This window comes from Crassostrea angulata, chromosome 5 (genome assembly GCF_025612915.1).
Source record: "Crassostrea angulata isolate pt1a10 chromosome 5, ASM2561291v2, whole genome shotgun sequence".
Classification (NCBI taxonomy): domain Eukaryota; kingdom Metazoa; phylum Mollusca; class Bivalvia; order Ostreida; family Ostreidae; genus Magallana; species Magallana angulata.
The window spans coordinates 26,144,035-26,163,926 of NC_069115.1; the positions used below are offsets into that span (position 1 = coordinate 26,144,035).

General features: G+C 32.9%; 1 protein-coding gene across 8 annotated transcripts in view; it reads right to left on the minus strand.

Annotated features, from left to right (window-relative positions):
- LOC128183593 (dentin sialophosphoprotein-like) overlaps positions 1-19,892 on the minus strand; it is a 193,202-nt gene that overhangs the window by 100,533 nt on the left and 72,777 nt on the right. For all 8 annotated transcript variants that reach the window (XM_052852692.1, XM_052852689.1, XM_052852688.1 and 5 more), the window contains one exon: positions 16,933-17,077. In XM_052852692.1, the coding sequence (XP_052708652.1) occupies positions 16,933-17,077 (145 nt within the window). The remainder of the gene's footprint in view (positions 1-16,932; positions 17,078-19,892) is intronic.

Below are 19,892 nucleotides of genomic sequence, written 5' to 3' on the forward strand. Positions count from 1 at the left end.
TAAATAAGGAGACCAAAGGGCTCTAAAGTCTTTTATCTGTAGCCATTTACTGAGAGATATTTTGTGAAATGTTTTAGAAGCAAATATGATTACCTTACAGTTATGTATCCAAGAAATGTAAGGATTTTATCATGTGTTATGAAATTAGGGGTTTTAAGGGGCCAAAAGTCCGAAAATTTGATCACCCATATCTCAGAAAGGAAAAATATTTTGAAATGCAGTATAGAAGAAAAGTTGTTCAAAATAATGTTCTTAACGAAATGCAACCTTCAAAATTTCGTCAAACGGCCCCTATAAGGGGATAAGGGATCGGCCCCTAAAACCTTCTTTCTCATATATCTCTAGAACGATACCGAATTTCTAAACACTTGTTGAACAAAATGTGTTTAGAATTAGATGACCTTTCAAATGATATCAAGAAAAAGGGGCTGGCCTCTTAAATTAGGGAACCAAAGGGCTCTAAAGTATTTTACCTATATCCTTTTACTCAGAGCCATTTTGTTAAAGGTTATTAAGGAAGGAGTCTTTTCTGGTTTTCGACTTGTCAAACGTAAATTTGAATAATTGTTTATTAAATCAAGATGAAAGGAAATTAAAATAGTATATTTTTCTTTCTTTTTTACTTTCATACAACTTGGCATAGAAAAATGTAATCAATGTTTAGAATGGAACAAGGACTATATTTTTGGCGTAATATTGGCGTAGGAAAATATCTCATGTTGCGCAATTCAGAATTGCTGCAGATTAAATATATTATAATAGTCTGTTTTAGCATTTTAAAAACAATAACAATAATGTTGGATTTTTTTACTAATGTGAACTAATAATATGATACTTGGGTTTCAGAATATGTTTTTAAAATATGATTTGCCTATCAAATAACATTTTTATAAGCTTTTTAAAGCGCCCATTCTATACATTGATTTTTGTGAAAAAATCACTAAAACAGTATTTCTCTCTTATGAAATGGTCAATATATTAGCTTTTCTGTCAATTTATATCTTTATATAAAGTCTTCATAATACATAAACATTAGAAATATTTTATTATTGGAAGCTTAAAAAAATAATCAAAATTTCTTCAAAATTTAAGAAAATTAGAGGAAATGCGGGCTAAGCAATATCAATTTTAGTATAAATATTTATTCCAATTTAGTAGTATAAGCTGATAGACACTCTCATGGTCTATGATTTCATTGAAGATTTGAATCTTCAAATCTTAAACAAATGTCTACAGAACTATAAAGAGCTACACTTATTTTTATCATTCTTTACGTTGAGGAAAAAGGTAGTGACCTTGACCTGACCTTTATCCGAAAACAAAAAGGTCAAATTTAATCAAACTGATAGAATCATTAAGTAATATGATCCGTTTGACTGTGTCAAAATTTCATGCATTTCTTATTATAAGAAGTATATTTGATAATGAAAAGACTCCTTCCTTAAAGCTAGATTAGGTATAATACGTTAATATATCCTAACAACATAATGATTTTCTCATCTTTTCTATCTTAATTGGAAGAGTGCAAGTATTTAAAAAAGCAATGTCAGAGAACTTATAAAAAGAGATACCAAAAAAAAAAAAAACATTAGTACTCCACTCCTTTTTTCATATCATGTTTTCTTGTCGAAAATCAAAGTCAATGACGTCACATATCCTTATAATAATCGTACGGAAGACCTCCTCGTTGCTCGCAACGAGATCGTGTCTAGTTTTTTCTTTATGTTTTCATTATGAAGTTCTTTTCTTGATAGTTATAAAAAATAAGTTTACCTGTGGCCGATTTTCAATACATGTTTTTCGTTTGAAGATATATATTGATGCTTATTTCAATAAATGTTTACAGAAAACTTGATAAATCAAATATGTTAACAATGAAAGTAAATATTATTTATGATTTTAAAGGAGTAAAGACTTAATGATATGCTCGTGTATTTTCGAGTTGTAGGTAATGCTGTTTTCCGTAACCACGCATATTTCCCCACACTATTTTGCATGGATTTGACATCTGGCTTTCCTAATTTAATCTCACAATTATTTAATCCAGACAAGAGGCCCATGGGCCACATCGCTCACCTGAGGAACAATAGGTATGATAAAATCAGATAATACAAACTATCTAGACAATGTACAATAATACATATAGATCCTGTATAAATAAAATCCATTTTTCCCCTGGATATTCTAATGTTTATAATCATTAGTCCCATATCAAACAGGATGATTTTATAGTCATATCACATGTTGAGTATTGCAGTTCTCAAAAAGATCCTCAGCAATTGTTTTTATATGGGATATAAATCTACATCAAACTCTGAACCTTCTTGTGAGGCCAAAGAATTGTCCTGGGCCAAAGTCTTAACAATTATAAAGAATCATCTGGCTGATTAGTTTCTGAGAAGAAAATTTCAAAGATTTACTCTACATATTCCTATGTAAAACTTTGACCCCCCCCCCCCCCCCCATCCATTGAGGCCCCACTCTACTCCAGGGGATTTCATTATTTTCACAACTTTGAATCTACACTACCTGAGGATGCTTCCACACAAGTTTCAGCTTTCCTGGCTGATTAGTTTTTGAGAAGAAGATTTTTAAAGATTTACTCAATATATTCCTATTTTAAACAACTGATAATTTATACCAAGGTCAGGTGAAGAATTTGTAAATAAACTAGATCGTTCTCGTTGTGAGCAACGAGTGGGTCTTCCGTCCGATTTTTGAGTAAATGAGATAAAATCCTTCACTTTTAAGACTAAATTGTTAATTAACACCAAAAAAATTAGGGAAAAAAAATTTCGGCACCCAGGGCTTGAACCCAGGTCGCCTGGGCACATGTCCACCACTGTAACGACTGAGCTTATCGGACTCTCACTTCAGGAATTTGATGCTTAATATCTCGGGAACGCATCAATCGATTTTTTTAAAAAATTACATATTTTTAATCAGTAAAAGAGTCTCTATCAACCCGTTAGAAAAATATATATAAAGCAAAAAGTTGAAAAAACCGATTTTTTATCTTTCCTTCCGGTGACGACCGGAAGTGACGGCGGACGATTTTATGACCATGCTGCAACAGGTTAAGTGGCTGTCTATCTTCACTGAAAATTTCAGCCCTATATCTTTATTCGTTATTTAGATCTCTAGCCGACAAAATTGACTTTTAAAAATCGTAAACGGACGATAACTTCCGACCGGAAGTGATTATCAAAAAATTGAAACGGCGGTACACACTTCAAATACCGACACATCAACCCTCAAAATTTGAAGAAAATCGAATGAGCCATCTTCGAGAAATCGCCTGCATAAAATTTGTAAGACAAAAAAAGAATAAAAAGAATAACAAGAAAAGTGAAAAAGAAACAATAGAATAATAGTAGGGTCTTCCGCTGAAGACGGAATACCCTAAAAAAAAAAAAGATATGATTTTACCTGACATTTTCAATCAAAAAGGGGATGTGGAAAAGCCCTTGTGTTTTGTTGAAGACAAAAAAAAGTTCTAGTTGAACTAGTAATTCTCCTTTATACACAGGTAAATTGCATAATGTAATCTTATTAAGGATGAGTGAATAATCATCGGTATACATGGCCAGTAATAATGGTATATATGTCAATGTTTATTAAAAACAACAAGTCCACACTATTGAGCCTTTCAATTTCAACGCCACTTTTCATAGAATATGAATTCTTTTACACAAATCGGAACTGAACCGAAATCCGGAAAAAGCAGAACTGAAACCGAACCGAACAAATTGTTCCGCGGTTCTCGGTTATTTCGGGTACTTGTGACAGCCCTACCTAGTGTAATCATACTTGCATGTGTAAGATGAAGATTACTGATAAATTTTGATGCGAGAATCCTGATTAATCTTGATGTTTTGAATCTTTGGATGCTGCATGTGCAATATTTAATATACAAAAGTTTCACCCTTAATCATCATATTTCATCATTCAAATTAGATAAATGTTGTCCAGCTTGTATTTTGTCTTGCACAGTGAGAAATTCATTGTTTCATATTTAGGTGTCTCATTATATCAAGGATTATTTTATTTTATGATATGTCATAAGATGGCAATTTTAATGTTTTGGGAAATTGTACTACCAATACCATCAAAGCTCAGTGGTCAAAGTATCAAATCCTGTGAAGTCCAATTGTAGCTCATTCGTTAGAGTCATGGACATGTGCCCAGGCAACTCGGATTCAAGCCCAGAAAAAAAAAAATAGTGATCAACAGATCCCGAGGCAAAGTTTGCCTGATGCATTTGTTCATATTTACTGATTTAAATTTTTATATTAAACATATTCCCCCCCCCCCCCCCAAATTGCTTATTTTTTTCCCGTTTGACTCTTTAAGGTCTTCCGCTTCCAATGGAACACCTTACTATTATTGTGCTTGTAAGATTATTCTTATTAAGGTCTTCCGTTTCCAACGGAAGACCTTATAGTTTTCGTACGATTTCTTATTAAGGTCTTCCGTTTCCAACGGAAGACCTTATTGTTTTCGTACTGTTTCTTATTATTATTAAGGTCTTCCGTCTTCAGCGGAAGACCTTACTGTTTTTCTACGCGTTCTCATTCTTCTATATTATTATTTTTCTTCTTGGTAGTCACCCTAAATTTCTCAGCCATTTCTCAATCGATTTTAATGATTTTTACAGGGATGATGTCTTAGGTGAATATCTCTTTGCATCTTACTTCCTGTCTGAAAATTCACTTCCGCTTCTGAATTATCTCCCTTTTTCATGTATTTTGGAACATGATATTGTTCACGCATCTCCTCAAAAACTGTTATAGTTAGGGACTTGAAATTTATATGCAAGATAGAGTGGTTATGGTAGATTTGCTTGCTTGTTTTAGATTTGACCAGAAGTCATCATCCTTGAAGCTCGCCCGGAACTGAAAATGTTGATGTTAAGTTTTTTTGACAATTTTTACGAAATTTGAGATTTGATCACGAATATCTTTCTTCTAATCAATATTTTGCTAACACATGTAGAGCATCAAAAATTAATCTATGAAAGATCTTTCAACTGACGCCAAGCAAAAGGGGCTGACCCCTCATATAAGGGGCCAAGAGGGGTCTAAATTCTTTTATCTATATCTCTTTAATGAAAAATATTTTGTAATGTATTAATGAAGCAAAAATGTGTATCTTCCAGTTATCTACCTATATTTGTTAAGAGTTTTCTGATATGTTACATAATCTGGATTTTAAAGGGGCTAGAAGTCCAATATTTTGATCATTTATTTCTTAAAAAGGAGAAATATTTTGAAATGCATTATAGAAGAGAAGATACTCAGAATAATATTCGTAATAATATTCAACCACCAAAGTTTCGTTTAATGGTCCTTATAAGGAGATAAAGAGTCGGCCCCTAAAACAATCTTTCCCTAATATCTCAAAAACAGTCACAAATTTCTAAACACTTGTTGAACAAAATGTGTTTAATATTAAGGGACCTTTCATTGATATCAAGAAAAAGGGGCTAGCCCCTCAAATTACATGATAAGAGGGATCTAAATGTTTCAATCAAAGCTCTTATACATATATCAGAAACAAAACAAGGGCGAGAAGTCCAATACATTTCTGATTTATTTGTAAAAGAAAAAGAGGATATAGAAATTGAAGAAAAGAGTCTGTTTAAAATCAAAGGATTTTTCATTCTATTTCCAAATCATGTTTAGCTGGTAAATAGCAAAATAAGGGTCAAGCATGTATCTCAAACTCTAGTGATATTGGGAATTTAGTATTTTCCGTTTAATATAGAAGTCACCGACCACCGCCCCCCCCCCCCCCCCACCCTTCATAAAATCATTTAGTTTTTCTGGCCCGATTTTACTTGATCTTTGATCTCGGACCTTTAATTTCAACTTAGTACCATTCTAGATTACCGCACTAATTACCAGACCAATTCGTTCATTATTAACAGAGTTATGAACTTTTTGGCATTTGAGTTTTAATTTTCGTGTTTGACATGTACTGTAGAAAAAAATTCTAACTCCCGAGCCCTTCACTCAATCTTCATGAAATGTTGTGTAAATGTACCCCGGACCTCATTCTGTTTTTCTGCCAAATTTGCAGCGGGTTGAACAATTAAGAAGAAATTCCCGATATCAAGCCGCGTGTATAGCCTGTACGGGGACTTAAAATTTACACTTTGCAAGGGATGTAAGCAGCCGCGTAATATTTCTGTTGCATGTATATTTCTTGTTTTCCGTTTAGTCTGTATCTACGATAGCGTGTGAACTAATTATGAATGTTAGAACTGTGGAAATTACTGTCATCAATTTTTTTATGAATAAATTTACGTGTTACTGATTTCGTTATTTCTACATTTATAAGAATTTTATCAATCCTGTTGATATAAAACAGTCAAACATAATAGTAAACGACACAAAAAAATCTCTACTCTGAAATACATGTGTAAAATGCATCAGTCATTGTTTTAGGACTTCCCCTAATTGTCGTTAACCGAATCCGAGATCCACACCTCAAAATTCTACTTTCGATTTATTTACGACGAAAATCAAGCTCGGTCCTTTTCATCCCCCTCCAGACACAAACACGCATCAATATTTCAAATGACCTCGCACTGTTACCAAACCTGAGTAGTGAGACATCTTACACGTTGTTTTTTATCTCATACAAAAATTCAGCTCCTGTCCCGGGCGGAAACGCCCCAAATTCAAAGAGAAAATCGGGAATTATTTCGCGTCAGCCATGTTTTGACGTGAACCTTCGATGATGAAATATAGACTGGCAATGCCTATATATATTTCGTACGATAGAGACAGAGGACCAGTCTACGATGAAATACTGTTATGACACATGCAAAGGCTGTGTGTTCGAATCTCGCCGGAGCCAAGATTTGTTCTTTCTCTCTATTTCCTTCTCTCCATTTTTTGTTGTCTTTCTAACTAAGATATTCAAAATAAAGGGGTTGTTGGACTGAAGTACAAGTTTCCAACGGAAAACCTTATTGTTATTGCCTTGTTCCTTTTTCCCTATTCTTCTATATTATTATTTTTTTTTCTTACAAGTTTTGTGCACGCAAGATCTCGAAAACTACTCAATTGATTTTTATGAAACTTGTCGATCTAATAGATGACGATGTGAACCGTATTGCAAATTTTTTTTATTGATGACGTCACTTCAGGTTTTGAGATATAGTCGTTTTGTCGATTTTCAGAGAGGTATTTTTTCGGCAGTACTCCTTTTAAACTATAGCAGACATACACTTAAAATTTTCAGTGATGGTAGACGGAAGATTGAAATTGTGCATAAAGGTTTAAAATCATTTCGATCGCAAAAAGCGCCGAAGCTCGCCTGGACCCAAAAATTGAGATTAAACAAATATCATAATTTTTTCTGGTTTTCTTTGTTTATCTCTTTTCTGAATAATATTTTGTTAAGACATATAATGTTAAATTTTTTTTATATTTATAAGAACTTTTATTTGATATCAAGACAAAGGGGCCCCTCAAATTAGGGGACCAAAGGGCTCTCAAGTCTTTCATCTATAGCCCCTTTACTGAGATATATTTTGTGAAAGATTATAGAAGCAAAGATATTTATCTTACAGTTATGTATCCAAGCAGTGTCATGATTTTATAATGTGGTACGTAATTAAGGTTTTTAAGGGGTCAAAAATCCAAAACTTTGATCACCGATATCTCAGAAAGGAAAAATATATTTTGAAATGCAGTATAGAAGAAAAGATACTCAAAATGATCTACTAAACAATATGGATTCTTCAAAATTTCGTTAAACGACCCCAATAAGGAGATAAGGGATCGGCCCCTAAAACGCTCTTTCTGAGATATCTCAAGAATGGTAACAAATTTCTATACACTTCTGAGATATCTCAAGAATGGTAACAAATTTCTATACACTTGTTGAACAAAATTTCTTTAAAAGTAAATGACTTTTCATTTAATACGAGGAAAAAGAGGCTGCCCCTCGATTTAGAGATCTTAATGTTTTCAACCAAAACTCATACATCTAAAACAAAATAGTATCTGGCCCTTAGAATGTAGACCTTTGTCTTATATGTTAAATCACGTTTAGCCGTTAAATAGCAAAACCAAGGTCGTACATGTATTTCATGTTCGAAAACACAAGGAAGACCTCCTCGTTGCTCGCAACGAGATCGTGTCTAGTTATTATTATTATTTTTTTCCACAAATTTTGTGCACGCGATATCTCGAAAACTATTCGGCCGATTTCGACCATTTTTTCACAGATGATTGCCAGTGGTCATAATTCTAGAAGTTTTTTTAAATTTTGAAATCGTCACTTCCGGTTCCGATTTACGGCCGATTTTGTAAGTTTTTACAACCCATTTTGTGCAGACATAAACTCAGAGACTATCAGAGATATGAATATGAAATTTTCAGGATAGGTAGACCATAGATTGAAGTTGTGCACAATGCAGTTTTTTTACGCCAGAGGCGCAAAGTTTAGGAGCTCGCCTGGGCTCGAAAAATGGATACGAATTTTTAATCAAAATTTTCATACTTTTTTATCTGTATCTTTTTATCAGTTCATATTTTCTTAAAACATATATAATAAAAGTGGTAGAGAATTGAAAGTTCTTTCAAACAAAACCAAGAAATAGGGGCTGGCCCCTTTTTTTAGGGGCCAAGGCACTCTTAAACTCTATTACAAATAACTTAAAAACGATAAAGATTTTGTAATGCATTATAGAAGCAAAGTTGTTGATCGTACCAATATCTATTAGAAAAAATTATTGCCACGCCCATGTATTACGTAACTAGGGATTTTTAGGGGCCAAAGTACTTAAATTTTGACGCAATATAGCCAAAGAAGTAAACATATTTTGTTAAGCATTGTAGAAGAGAAAATATCTGTATTGACGATTCTAATCGATTTCATTAATCAAAACACCAATGTCTGTCCCCATTAAGGATCTAGAGGGCTGGCCCCTAAAATATTCAATCATTTGTATCTCAAAAATGATCAACAATTTTAGATGGGTGTAAGAACAAAAAATGTTATTATTCATGAGAACTTTCGAATGAACTCAAGAAAAAGGGGCTAGCCCCTTTATTTAGGGGCCAAGACTGTCGTAAACTCTATTACAGATAACTTAAAAACGAAAAAGATTTTGTAATGCATTATAGAAGCAAAGTTGTTGATCATTACAATATCTATCAGAAAAAATCAATGCCACGCCCATTTATGTCGTAATTAGGAGGTTTAGGGGCCAAAGTACTAATATTTTGACGCAATATATCTAGAGAAGGAGACATATTTTGTTAAGCATTGTAGAAGAGAAAATATCTGTATTGATGATTCTAATTGATTCCATCAATCAAAACACCAATGTCTGTCCCCATTAAGGATCTAGGGGGCTGGCCCCTAAAATATTAAATCATTTGTATCTCAAAAATGATCAACAATTTTAAATAGGTGTAAGAACAAAAAATGTTAGAATTTGTGAGACCTTTCGACTGAATTCAAGAAGAAGGGGCTGGCCCCTTAAATTAGGGGTCAAGAAACTTGCAAACTCTATTATAGATAACTTAAAAACTTGCGTTTTTTAAAGGATATTGACAATCCTATACACTATCAGGGAGTGGAGGGGGGATTTTGAAATTCCATTGATATTTTAATTGTATCGTTTAAAGATTGAACGGAAGACCTACTCGTTACTCGTAACGAGATCGTATCTAGTTATTATTATTATTATTTTTTTCCACAAATTTTGTGCACGAGATTTCTCGAAAACTATTCGACCGATTTCGACCATTTTTTCAGAGAAGATGAGTCTTGATGTAAACTTCATACGTTTTTGAGATTTTTCCTGTCGGCACTTCCGGTACCGATTTATCGGCCATTTTGTACATTTTTACGACTTATTTTGTGCAGAGCTGATCTCAGAAACTATCAGAGATATGACTATGAAATTTTCAGGATAGGTAGTCTATAGTCTGAAGTTGTGCACTATTATTTTGTTTTACGCCAGTGGCGCCATTTCTTGGAGCTCGCCTAGGCACGAAAATTGGGTACGAATTTTCATTCAAAATTTTCATACGTTTTCATCTGTATCTTTTTATCAGTTGATATTTTGTTAAGACATATATAACAAAAATAGTAGATAATTAAACATTCTTTCCAACAAAATCAAGAAAAAGGGGCTGGCCCCTTAAATTAGGGGCTAAGACTCTCGTAAACTCTATTACAAATAACTTAAAAACGATCAAAATTTTGTAATGCAATTTAGAAGCAAAGTTGTTAATTGTAGCAATATTTATCAGGTAAAATCATTTTCACACCCATTTATGACGTAATTAGGGATTTTAAGGGGCCAAAGTACTTAAACTTTGATGCAATATATCTAGAGAAGGAGACATATTTTGTTAGGCAATGTAGAAAAGAAAATGTTTGCATTGATGATTCTAATCAATTCCACTAATCAAAACTCCAAAGTCTGTCCCCATTAAGGATCTATAGGGCTGGCCCCTAAAATATTCAATCATTTGTATCTCAAAAATGAACAACAATTTTAGATGGCTGTAAGAACAAAAAATGTTAGTATTCGTGAGAACTTTCGATTGAACTCAAGAAAAAGGGGCTGGCCCCTTAAATGAGGGGCCAAGACACTCGTAAACTATATTACAGATAACTTGAAAACAAGCAAGATTTCAAATATCTTTGGTACCTAGCCTTTTTTACAAAATTGATACCAGCGAGATTTTAGTCACTGAAAGTGATTGAGACACAAACTTTTATAAATGATAGACAATCGATTGAAGATATATTTAACGGGTTTTCTTTTGTCAACCGTCACTTCTGGTACTCACCAGAAGAGTTCAAACAATTCATTTTTTTCACAAGTTTAACTGATTATCTTTGGTGTTTCATCTGCTATGATTAACAGTAGTGAACACTAAACAAATGTATAAAAAAAAACCTAGCTTTTATTTTCATAAACCTCTTTTGTTCGTCCGTTTTCGGTCTCGAGACAAAAAACCTAGATTCACCAAGATCGCAGATTTGGCAGAGAATATCGATATTTCATCGTATCATATGAAAACAAAATCGGACTGAAGACCTACTCGTTACTCGTAACGAGATCTAGTTTTTTTTTTCTTTTTTTTTCTTCCTAGACGCGAACTTTGAGGCTTCATATCTTGATCATTTCTGAACGGTTTTTGCTCAGATTTTCAGGGCTCATTATAGACATTACAAAACACTATCTAAAACGTTTCATGAACTTTAAAATTCCTCTTCCGTTAACGAGTTATCCCCCTTTTAAAATTTTTTAGGGCCTTCGGTCTCCAGACAAAGGCTCCGAGACTATGATAGCAGGTTATGGGAATCCAACGAATTTAAATAATAGAGACATTGAAGTTGTGCACATCGTTTTTGTTTTTGGATTACGTTTTTTATTTAGAACAAGAGGCCCATGGGGCCACATCGCTCACCTGAGCAACAATGGGCGTTCAAAAGATATTGTGTCATATGGTCCCTCGGTAGAAAAACAAAAAATAAATATTGTAAAGTATTCGAATTTTACACTTATTTTTGTATACATGTAATCTTTGATAATTATTGTACCTTCATGAAATACTATTTTTTACCAGAATAAGAAAATTCTACGCAAGATATAAAACTAAACATTTGGTAGAGGTATACTGTTAAGTTGTTAACTTCCAAATCCCTATATTTTCGTTCTGCCCCCCCCCCCCCCCCCCAACGTTGTAAAGCGATCAAAATATATGAGTGCATATAGGTACATTTTTTCATCAACTACTCAGTACTTACTAGTTATTGTATTAAAAAAATAATAGTTATTGTTTTTTATTTTAAAAACCCTACATGTATAGATGTGAAGAAGAAAATTGTACCTCAATGTGCTCAATTCCTCAAATTAAAAACATTCAAAAATTTTATTTGTCTTCTCCATTATAAGTAAATGACTGTTATTTACCTCGCGTACAAACCAGGATAATTTTCCGATGTGATATTGTTAGGAATAGCGATAATTACTTTATCCCCGCAACAGAAATGTGTCAGAAATATGGAAACTGTTTTAAAGATGTTTTTATCTACTCGTGTCTGAAAAACTATCAAAATTGATGTAGATTTCACATTATTTATTGTATAAAGAGAGGGCCCCAGAGAGTACATATATACAGAATACTAGTATCATTCTTTTATTTTGTTTGTACAAGTATTTAACATATTCTAATTCATAGAGATTTTCTAATGTTCAACCAAAATTTCAGCGTCAATCGTAGAATTATAAGCAAGATACAGAGCTCACAGTTCGCCTAGGTTTGATTCATATTTTGTTCACATGAGTTTATTACATTCAGCTTATGATTTTTTACTTAGTATTTCCTATTCAGCATTTAAAATGAAAAAAAAGAATGGCCTAAGATTTTATATTCTTTCACTCAAGACCAGTTCACTGGTATTTGAGGTTCAAAATCAGTTTATCCAAATGTACACAAACACAGTGAAGGATCACATGTACAGTAGGAGTAATAATGACGAAAACATGTTAAGTATACAATACAATAAGATGTTAAAGTTTGTTTCTGAACGAACAGACTTTGAAAATTTTCTTAATAAATATTGACAATTTTTTTACTTTTTTAATCTTTAGTTTTTAAGATCATGTGTACAAACATAGAATTGTGAGAAAATTTCTGTATCTTGCTTATAATTTGAAGCTTAACACTCAAATATGGTTAGTAAATAGAAATTGAAAACAATTAAACACAAGAAACATTCACTATAACAAATAAAGAACACAATTTATTTTTTCGAAATGAATCATATATATACATGTATATACCTACATATTTCCGTCAGCAATGTCAAACTTTATTTAAACTGAATAAACTCGAGAAAATGACGAGCATCGCAACAAAACCTATTGCATTAATCTACCATTACGCAAAAGATAATGCCGATCGAATTACCGATAGAATGAATTGTATTTCATTATTTTTTGATACATCAGATTTTGCTTAATTTGCGCAGGTAAACAGTTAACTGTTTGATTTACCAAAGTCTCTGTTTGATTTGATACGTAAAAATCACGAAATAATACAGACGATAGTTCCCAGGTTACAAGCAGAAATAATGAAAACGAAACGAAAATCGGAACAAGCTAACACCAACGTCATGTGTGAAAACTGTCAACGCATTGAAATATTTAGCCTCAATTTACTTCACAAAATCGGCAACAATATATTTTGCATGTTTCAAAGATTTCCCTTCATACGCGAACTGTTGCACAACAAGCAAATTCATCATAGTCAGATCGACCCTTTTTCGTATAATGTCATGGCTGCTTTAAACAAAGAACCTCGTTTTAGAAGTATGGAATACGAGTCTAGGTAAAATGGGTATGCAAACCCGGGCCGTGGCAAAATAAAAGCCAAGGCAGATCGACAATCGTCGATTCCAAATACGCATTATTTTGCAGCAATATTTACAGCGAATACAAATATACTAGTCCATCAAATATCCTGAAATTTTAATGAGATTGGCAGATTAATAACTGCCAATCTTTGTTTTGCCCAGACCAAGTCCTGCCTACCCATTTTACCGGATGCCGGATTACCGGATGCCGAACCCGAAGCTATTAAACTGATTGAAACACTCATTTCCTTTATTATTATTTTCGTAATAACTCAGATTTGAAACAGAATTAGCACTTAACTTTTGCAATTTATATTTTCCTTCCCATAAGGATAATTTATGCTAAACTACGCTGAATTGGAATCAGTAGTTCTTGAGAAGAAGATTTTTAAAAATGCACCCCCCTTTTTCTACAGTTTCAAGGTTTTCTCCGCTTTGAATACAGATCGGACTTTTATTTTTGCAATTTATATTCGCCCTCACATAAGGATGCTTTGTGCCAAATTTGGTTGAAATTGGATAAGCAGTTTTAGAGAAGAAGTTCAAAATCTAAAAAGTTTAGAGACAGACAGACAGACAGACAGACGGACATACAGACGGACGGACGGACGACGGACAAAATGTGATCAGAATAGCTCACTTGAGCTTTCAGCTCAGGTGAGCTAAAAAGGTAGGGGGTCAAAAAATAGGATTCCAAAAAGTGCAAAAATTTAGACATTTTTCTGTGTATCTTTTAAACAAAAAATATTTTGTTAAGACATGTAGAATAAAAGTTGTGCAGAATGTTATATTTAAACCAATTGTAAATGATTAACTTATTTTTAATCCGGAATTATACCGGATTATCATCGAGTTGTTTTGCATACACTACGTCACTTCCGCCCAATGATGACACACTTTTGATGGGAGCTACAAGCAGACGGATTTGAAAATTCAAGGATTTATACATCAATTGATGTTTTATAGCGGGATATTTCTAAAAGAGGTAGGGTACACTGTTAATTAAAAGCCATTAATTGATATACATATCATTAAATCTGGTCATATCTTAATAAAACTTGCAGGTACACATCTTCTGAATCAGATGATGTATAACATATGTACAAATTTTCAGACGATTTTGTGCAATAGTAAGAAATTCTATAAGGGGGACAAAACTGTGTCTACATGCAGACAGATGGACTAGCTGACAGATGAATAAACAAGGTGATTCCAATATACCCCCCTAAACTTTGTTTGCATGGAATCTATCGTCATAGTTTTATTTCTCTGGAATTGAAACGTACGTATTCTTTTTTCACCTTACTGCCTACAGTGCACCTCACCTATACATGTACCTTGTACCTTTTATGCCAACATAAGAACCCTCACCCCATTCGTTCTGCACACAGTTGATGCTGTTCCAGAAAAATTACCTAGTACCACCCAAATCTATCCTGTGACACTATCAATAATCATTAAAACTGTTTAATCAACTTGTCTGGTTGACTAACTGAGCATAGGATGTCTCTTATTGTATATGTTGTGAAGTAAACTAGTATTAACATATGAAAGTTAGCATTAACATATAAAAAATTGTTACTTGATTTGTGGTAACGCCACAAATGCCCCAACAGGTGCCAAAATTAGTATAACATTAATTTGTTTGATTGCAGAATAAGTTATAAATCCCTGAAATTACTCATTTTCTTTTAATTTCAAGAGGCATTCAGAGTTCTTGAAATCTTTTGGTCCTGTCGGCAAGACCGATTAAAATAACCAAGGACCGATTACTTGAGGTTGCCTGTCAGTCCAAATGACCGGTAAAAGTTGACAGGGGAACTTGCAAAAACATGATAAATTTCGTACAAAAGCAACAAAGTTAATGCAAACTATTCTGGGTAATCACTCAGGAGATCCGAATGCATACGATAAATCAAGAGGATTTTTTTGCAGGTTTTTGGCCCTCTCTAGACTGATCATACGCTTTTGGAACATCTCTTACTAATGAATATAACTTATGTCACTTATATGTAAACTTCCGATGCTTTCGATAAGTTTGGCGAGTGTTAAGTACATATTGACACGGTGGTTTTATAATTCAACTAACAGATGTATAGTCAGGCGATAGGAATAGGGTTTTTGATCATTTTCCAACATAGATATCGTCAGAAATCACTTGGAGAAATTGGAGAACTGATTTAAAACATCAATGGCCCCCTATATCCAAGATGACGAGTGTCGTCTTTTTTATGTTTTTTATGCATATAAATACACTTTTTACACATTGAAACAGGGTTTTAAGTTAATGTTTTCATTGTAATACACAGAAATACACACAAAAATAATAATTTTGATCATTTATGTCTTCGGGAGCAAACAATAACTCCACTATTCGATAACTAAGTCCCTGTGGCATGATGTGTGCAGAAAGAAAAAGAGAACGAGAAAGAAAGATAAAAAAAGGAAAGTTGATGAGAGAGAGGGAAGGAAGTTAAAATTAATGAAGTAATAAATAAGTATGTGAACGTGAGAAGCCAGAATGTGAAAGTTCAGAGAAATCATATCAGGAAAAAATGAGAGAAATTGGGAGGCTTGTTAGTTAATAATAAAATAAATTGATAATAAAATCCAAATATAGTTTTTCATCTTTCTATTAAATTATTTTGGACTGATAGAAATTTGTCCGGACTGACAAACTTCAGATGTTAGTCAGTCCAAATGACTGACAGCAGAAAAAAGATTTCAAGAACTCTGGGCATTACTATGTCAATTGTCAAAAATCTTCAGACTGGAACCAAGGTCGAACTTAACCTGTATTTTCTAATAAATTAACTATAGATGAAATATCAACGTTACATTTGCATCACTTCAAAAGTTTGTGAGCGGAAACTATGAATTTCACATTTTTTCCTAAGTTCAAGAGGCATAACTCATACCAGAACTAAATTCAAACTTGATCTATATTTTCTTGTAAAATAACTTACATATTAAATATCAGCTTTATACATGCATCTCTTCAAAAGTTAGAGAGCGAAAAATGAGAATTTCTCTTCTTTTTTCAAGGTTTAACAGACATAACTCATCAAACCGGAACCAAAATCAAACTCAACCTATATATTCATAATATACATCAATAATTCAAATTTGATTTGAGTGACTGCAACGGTTGTTGAGATAATGATTGGAAAGTGAATTTTCCATTTTTTTCAAAGTTCAAGAAGCATAACTGTCAAAAATCATCGAGCCGGATCAAAATTTGAACTCGGACTCTATATTAATAAGATACATCCATATATCAAATTTGATTTGAAAGTTTTGTGGAACGGTTGTTGAGATAATGATAGAGTTGAAAGTGTGCAATGGTTGTTGAGATAATGATCGGAAAGTGAATGATGACAGGATGACAGAATGACAGAGGGATGGAAGGGTGGAAGGATGGAAGAACATAAGGACTGAATGACTGAACAGGTTTACACTATATGTCCCAGGCATTTCATGGCGGGGACATATCAAGTGAAAAAGGAAATATATTGAAAAATTATTGACAACCTGTCTAACTCTGCCCTAAGCATCACAATATGGTCCTCTGCCCTGCGAGCTCGAATTTCTTTGCGTACGGAGACAACTTCTGCATTGCATTCTCTAGCCCAATAGCCTCGCCATGTTGCCTGTATTACAGTTGCTGCTCTATGGTCTGAAACAAAAGTGATGAAATGTTAAAATACATGTACTGTGAAATAAATAGCACATACCTTAGGTCTGAACCAAATATTTTGAAAATAAACCTTAAAGCATAACAAGAGGCCTAGGGGCCACTTCTCTAACCTGAGCAACAAAAGCCAATAAGAGACCCATGAACCTCATAGCTCACCTGAACAGTTTGTTGTATCAATCTATTTCATTTTTAAAACATTTTTCCTAAATCTATCTAATAAGTATGCTAAATTTTGAACCCAAGTATTAGTCAGGGGCTCAGGATTTTAGCACTTCAGACTTATAATCTGAGGATGCTTGCATAGTAATTTCATAAATTGCAGCATTGTAGTTCTTGAGAAGAAGATTTTTAAATGTTTTCCTAAGTATTTCTATGTTAAAATTTGAATCCCACTTCAGGCCAAAGTATTTGTCCTGGGGTCACAAATTCACAATTTTAACAATTCAGAATCTACACTCTCTGAGGATGCTTGATAGTTTGATAGTGTAATAGTTTGACTTATTTTTATTTTTAGCATTAATTAGTTATTCATCCATTCATTCACTTTTTCCATCTTTCACTCTGCACTGCACTAATACTAACAAGTGTGTGTAAACTTAAACACCCCTATTCTAAATACGGTATAGCCTGTTTAGGTTATTTATTTCAGTGCTTTGGATTATTTCATTTGAAGATGGGTATTTTTATATTTACGGTTTGTGATTGGTAAGTATTGGTCACTACTGATAGAGTTTGGCGGGAGATATTCTTTTGTATTCTGGTTTTTTAATCTTGAATTGCAACCTAGACTTCTAACCAGACAGGTGTGTTGTTGAAATTCAGACAGAGACTCAGGGCTGCGTTTTACAAAAGAACTTACGACAAAGTCATAAATATTTTCAGTCTCATTATATGATATATAAAGAACAAAACTTAGACAGAACTCTATTTATAAACTACTCTGATGTCCATAATAATATTCTACAATCATGAGAGTAAAACATTGATTAGTTTGTGATTAATTAGCACTCATTAATTTGGTCGTAAGTCGTAAGGTCTTTTGTAAAACGCAGCCCAGACCTGTAAGTTATTCTTTTAAAACATAATTCTTAAAATAAATACAATTCTAAACTTTTATAGGTTAAAGATTAAAATAAATAAATAAAGTTAATAAATAATTGAGTGTGTAGAGAGAATGTTTTGAATACAGTACAATGTAAATATCATTGACCAGTATATGTCTTTTATATTTAATTGTGTAGACAAGATCTTAAATATTGTATAAGTTATAAATAGGTCAAGTCATCAGCCTGATCTGCTGATTGATACTACGTATATGCAGTGTCGTGCACTCAGTTCCCTAAATTGGGTGAAATGTTTAATGTGACGTAACGGTCAGAATATATAATTTAGAACCCTACAATTGTCTTGGTGTTTTATTTTATTCATCCAAGAACGGTTACACTTGCACAGTAATTTCACAAATTGTAGCATTGTACTAGTTCTTGAGAAGATTTTATACATTTCTCATATATTTCTATATCAAACTTTGAACCTCTCTTGGAGCCTTTAAGTATAAGACAGGCATGGAAGCATTGCAGTTCTTGAGAAGAAAATTTTTAAATGTTCTCGTATGTATTTCTATGTTAAACTTGAATAAAATGTAATTCTGTAAGGGTAACCACACAACGGACATTTGAAACGATATCAGCAGCCCCGTGATATATCCAGAATCACGGCTTAAAATAAAATGGGGTGAAATATAATATGAAAAAGTTATTTTGGCTGAAAAAATGCGTATTTATTGATAACAAGGCTTATTAACGGTCTAACTAAAATGTTTAAATCAATTGATAGCAATGACAAGAAAATTGATTGATAATTGAGCAGTAATTATCCCGCAGTCAACAGTGATAATGGCCGATCGATAAGTGACCGGATTATGGGAGATAACTCTCACTAATTATAAGTAGTTAGTTCTTTTCATATCGGCCGGTTTACAGAATAGACAAGATCCGGACTACACAACATTATTTATAAATAGAAAAGATCCGGACAACACAACATTTTTTATAAACATAAATGATAGGAAAATGTCAAGGAACTAGGGTTGGATGCCGTTAAGGATGAAACAGTACGATACCATACCAGTATTTTTGAAACGATACAGTATTTTTAACGATACAGTACTAGACATTAATAAATGAGAATGATGGGTTTTTTTTTAATAAATGTGTTTTTGATCTTTCAATGTTATAATTTATAAAGATAGTCTCATAATATAATGAGTTTACAAACTATGTTTATGCTTCTATCTTTTAATAAAAGATTAACACAAATAAATTGAATCTGATTCTCAAATGTTTAGTCAAGTTACCTGTGTTTCCCCCTTTTCCCTGGCAAAATAACTGGCAATGGTTGCAAACACCACCATCTGATTTCCTACTGAAATGAGACTAGACAGCCGAGCGCTTTACCCAGTTGCCAGCCGTTGTTTAGTCGCACTAATTGACGAGACATTAGAAAATTGAACGGAAATAAATAAAACACTTTTTGTGCAACATTGTCTTTTTAATTTACATTTATTTTCAGAATAAAATTTAAACACTATTATTGTTAATGTATTTTAGTTTTTTTGTTTTAAACTTATGTATTGATTTATTAACTAAAGTATTGGCAGTCGAATCAAGTATCGTACTAAGAATGATAAAGCATATTTTTGTTAATTAGCCTATCCTTTTAATACGCGGATAATTCGTTTTAGCAAGTCTGAAATCGTTTTTTTAAATCATTTTAAACATATAAAAAGGTTTTA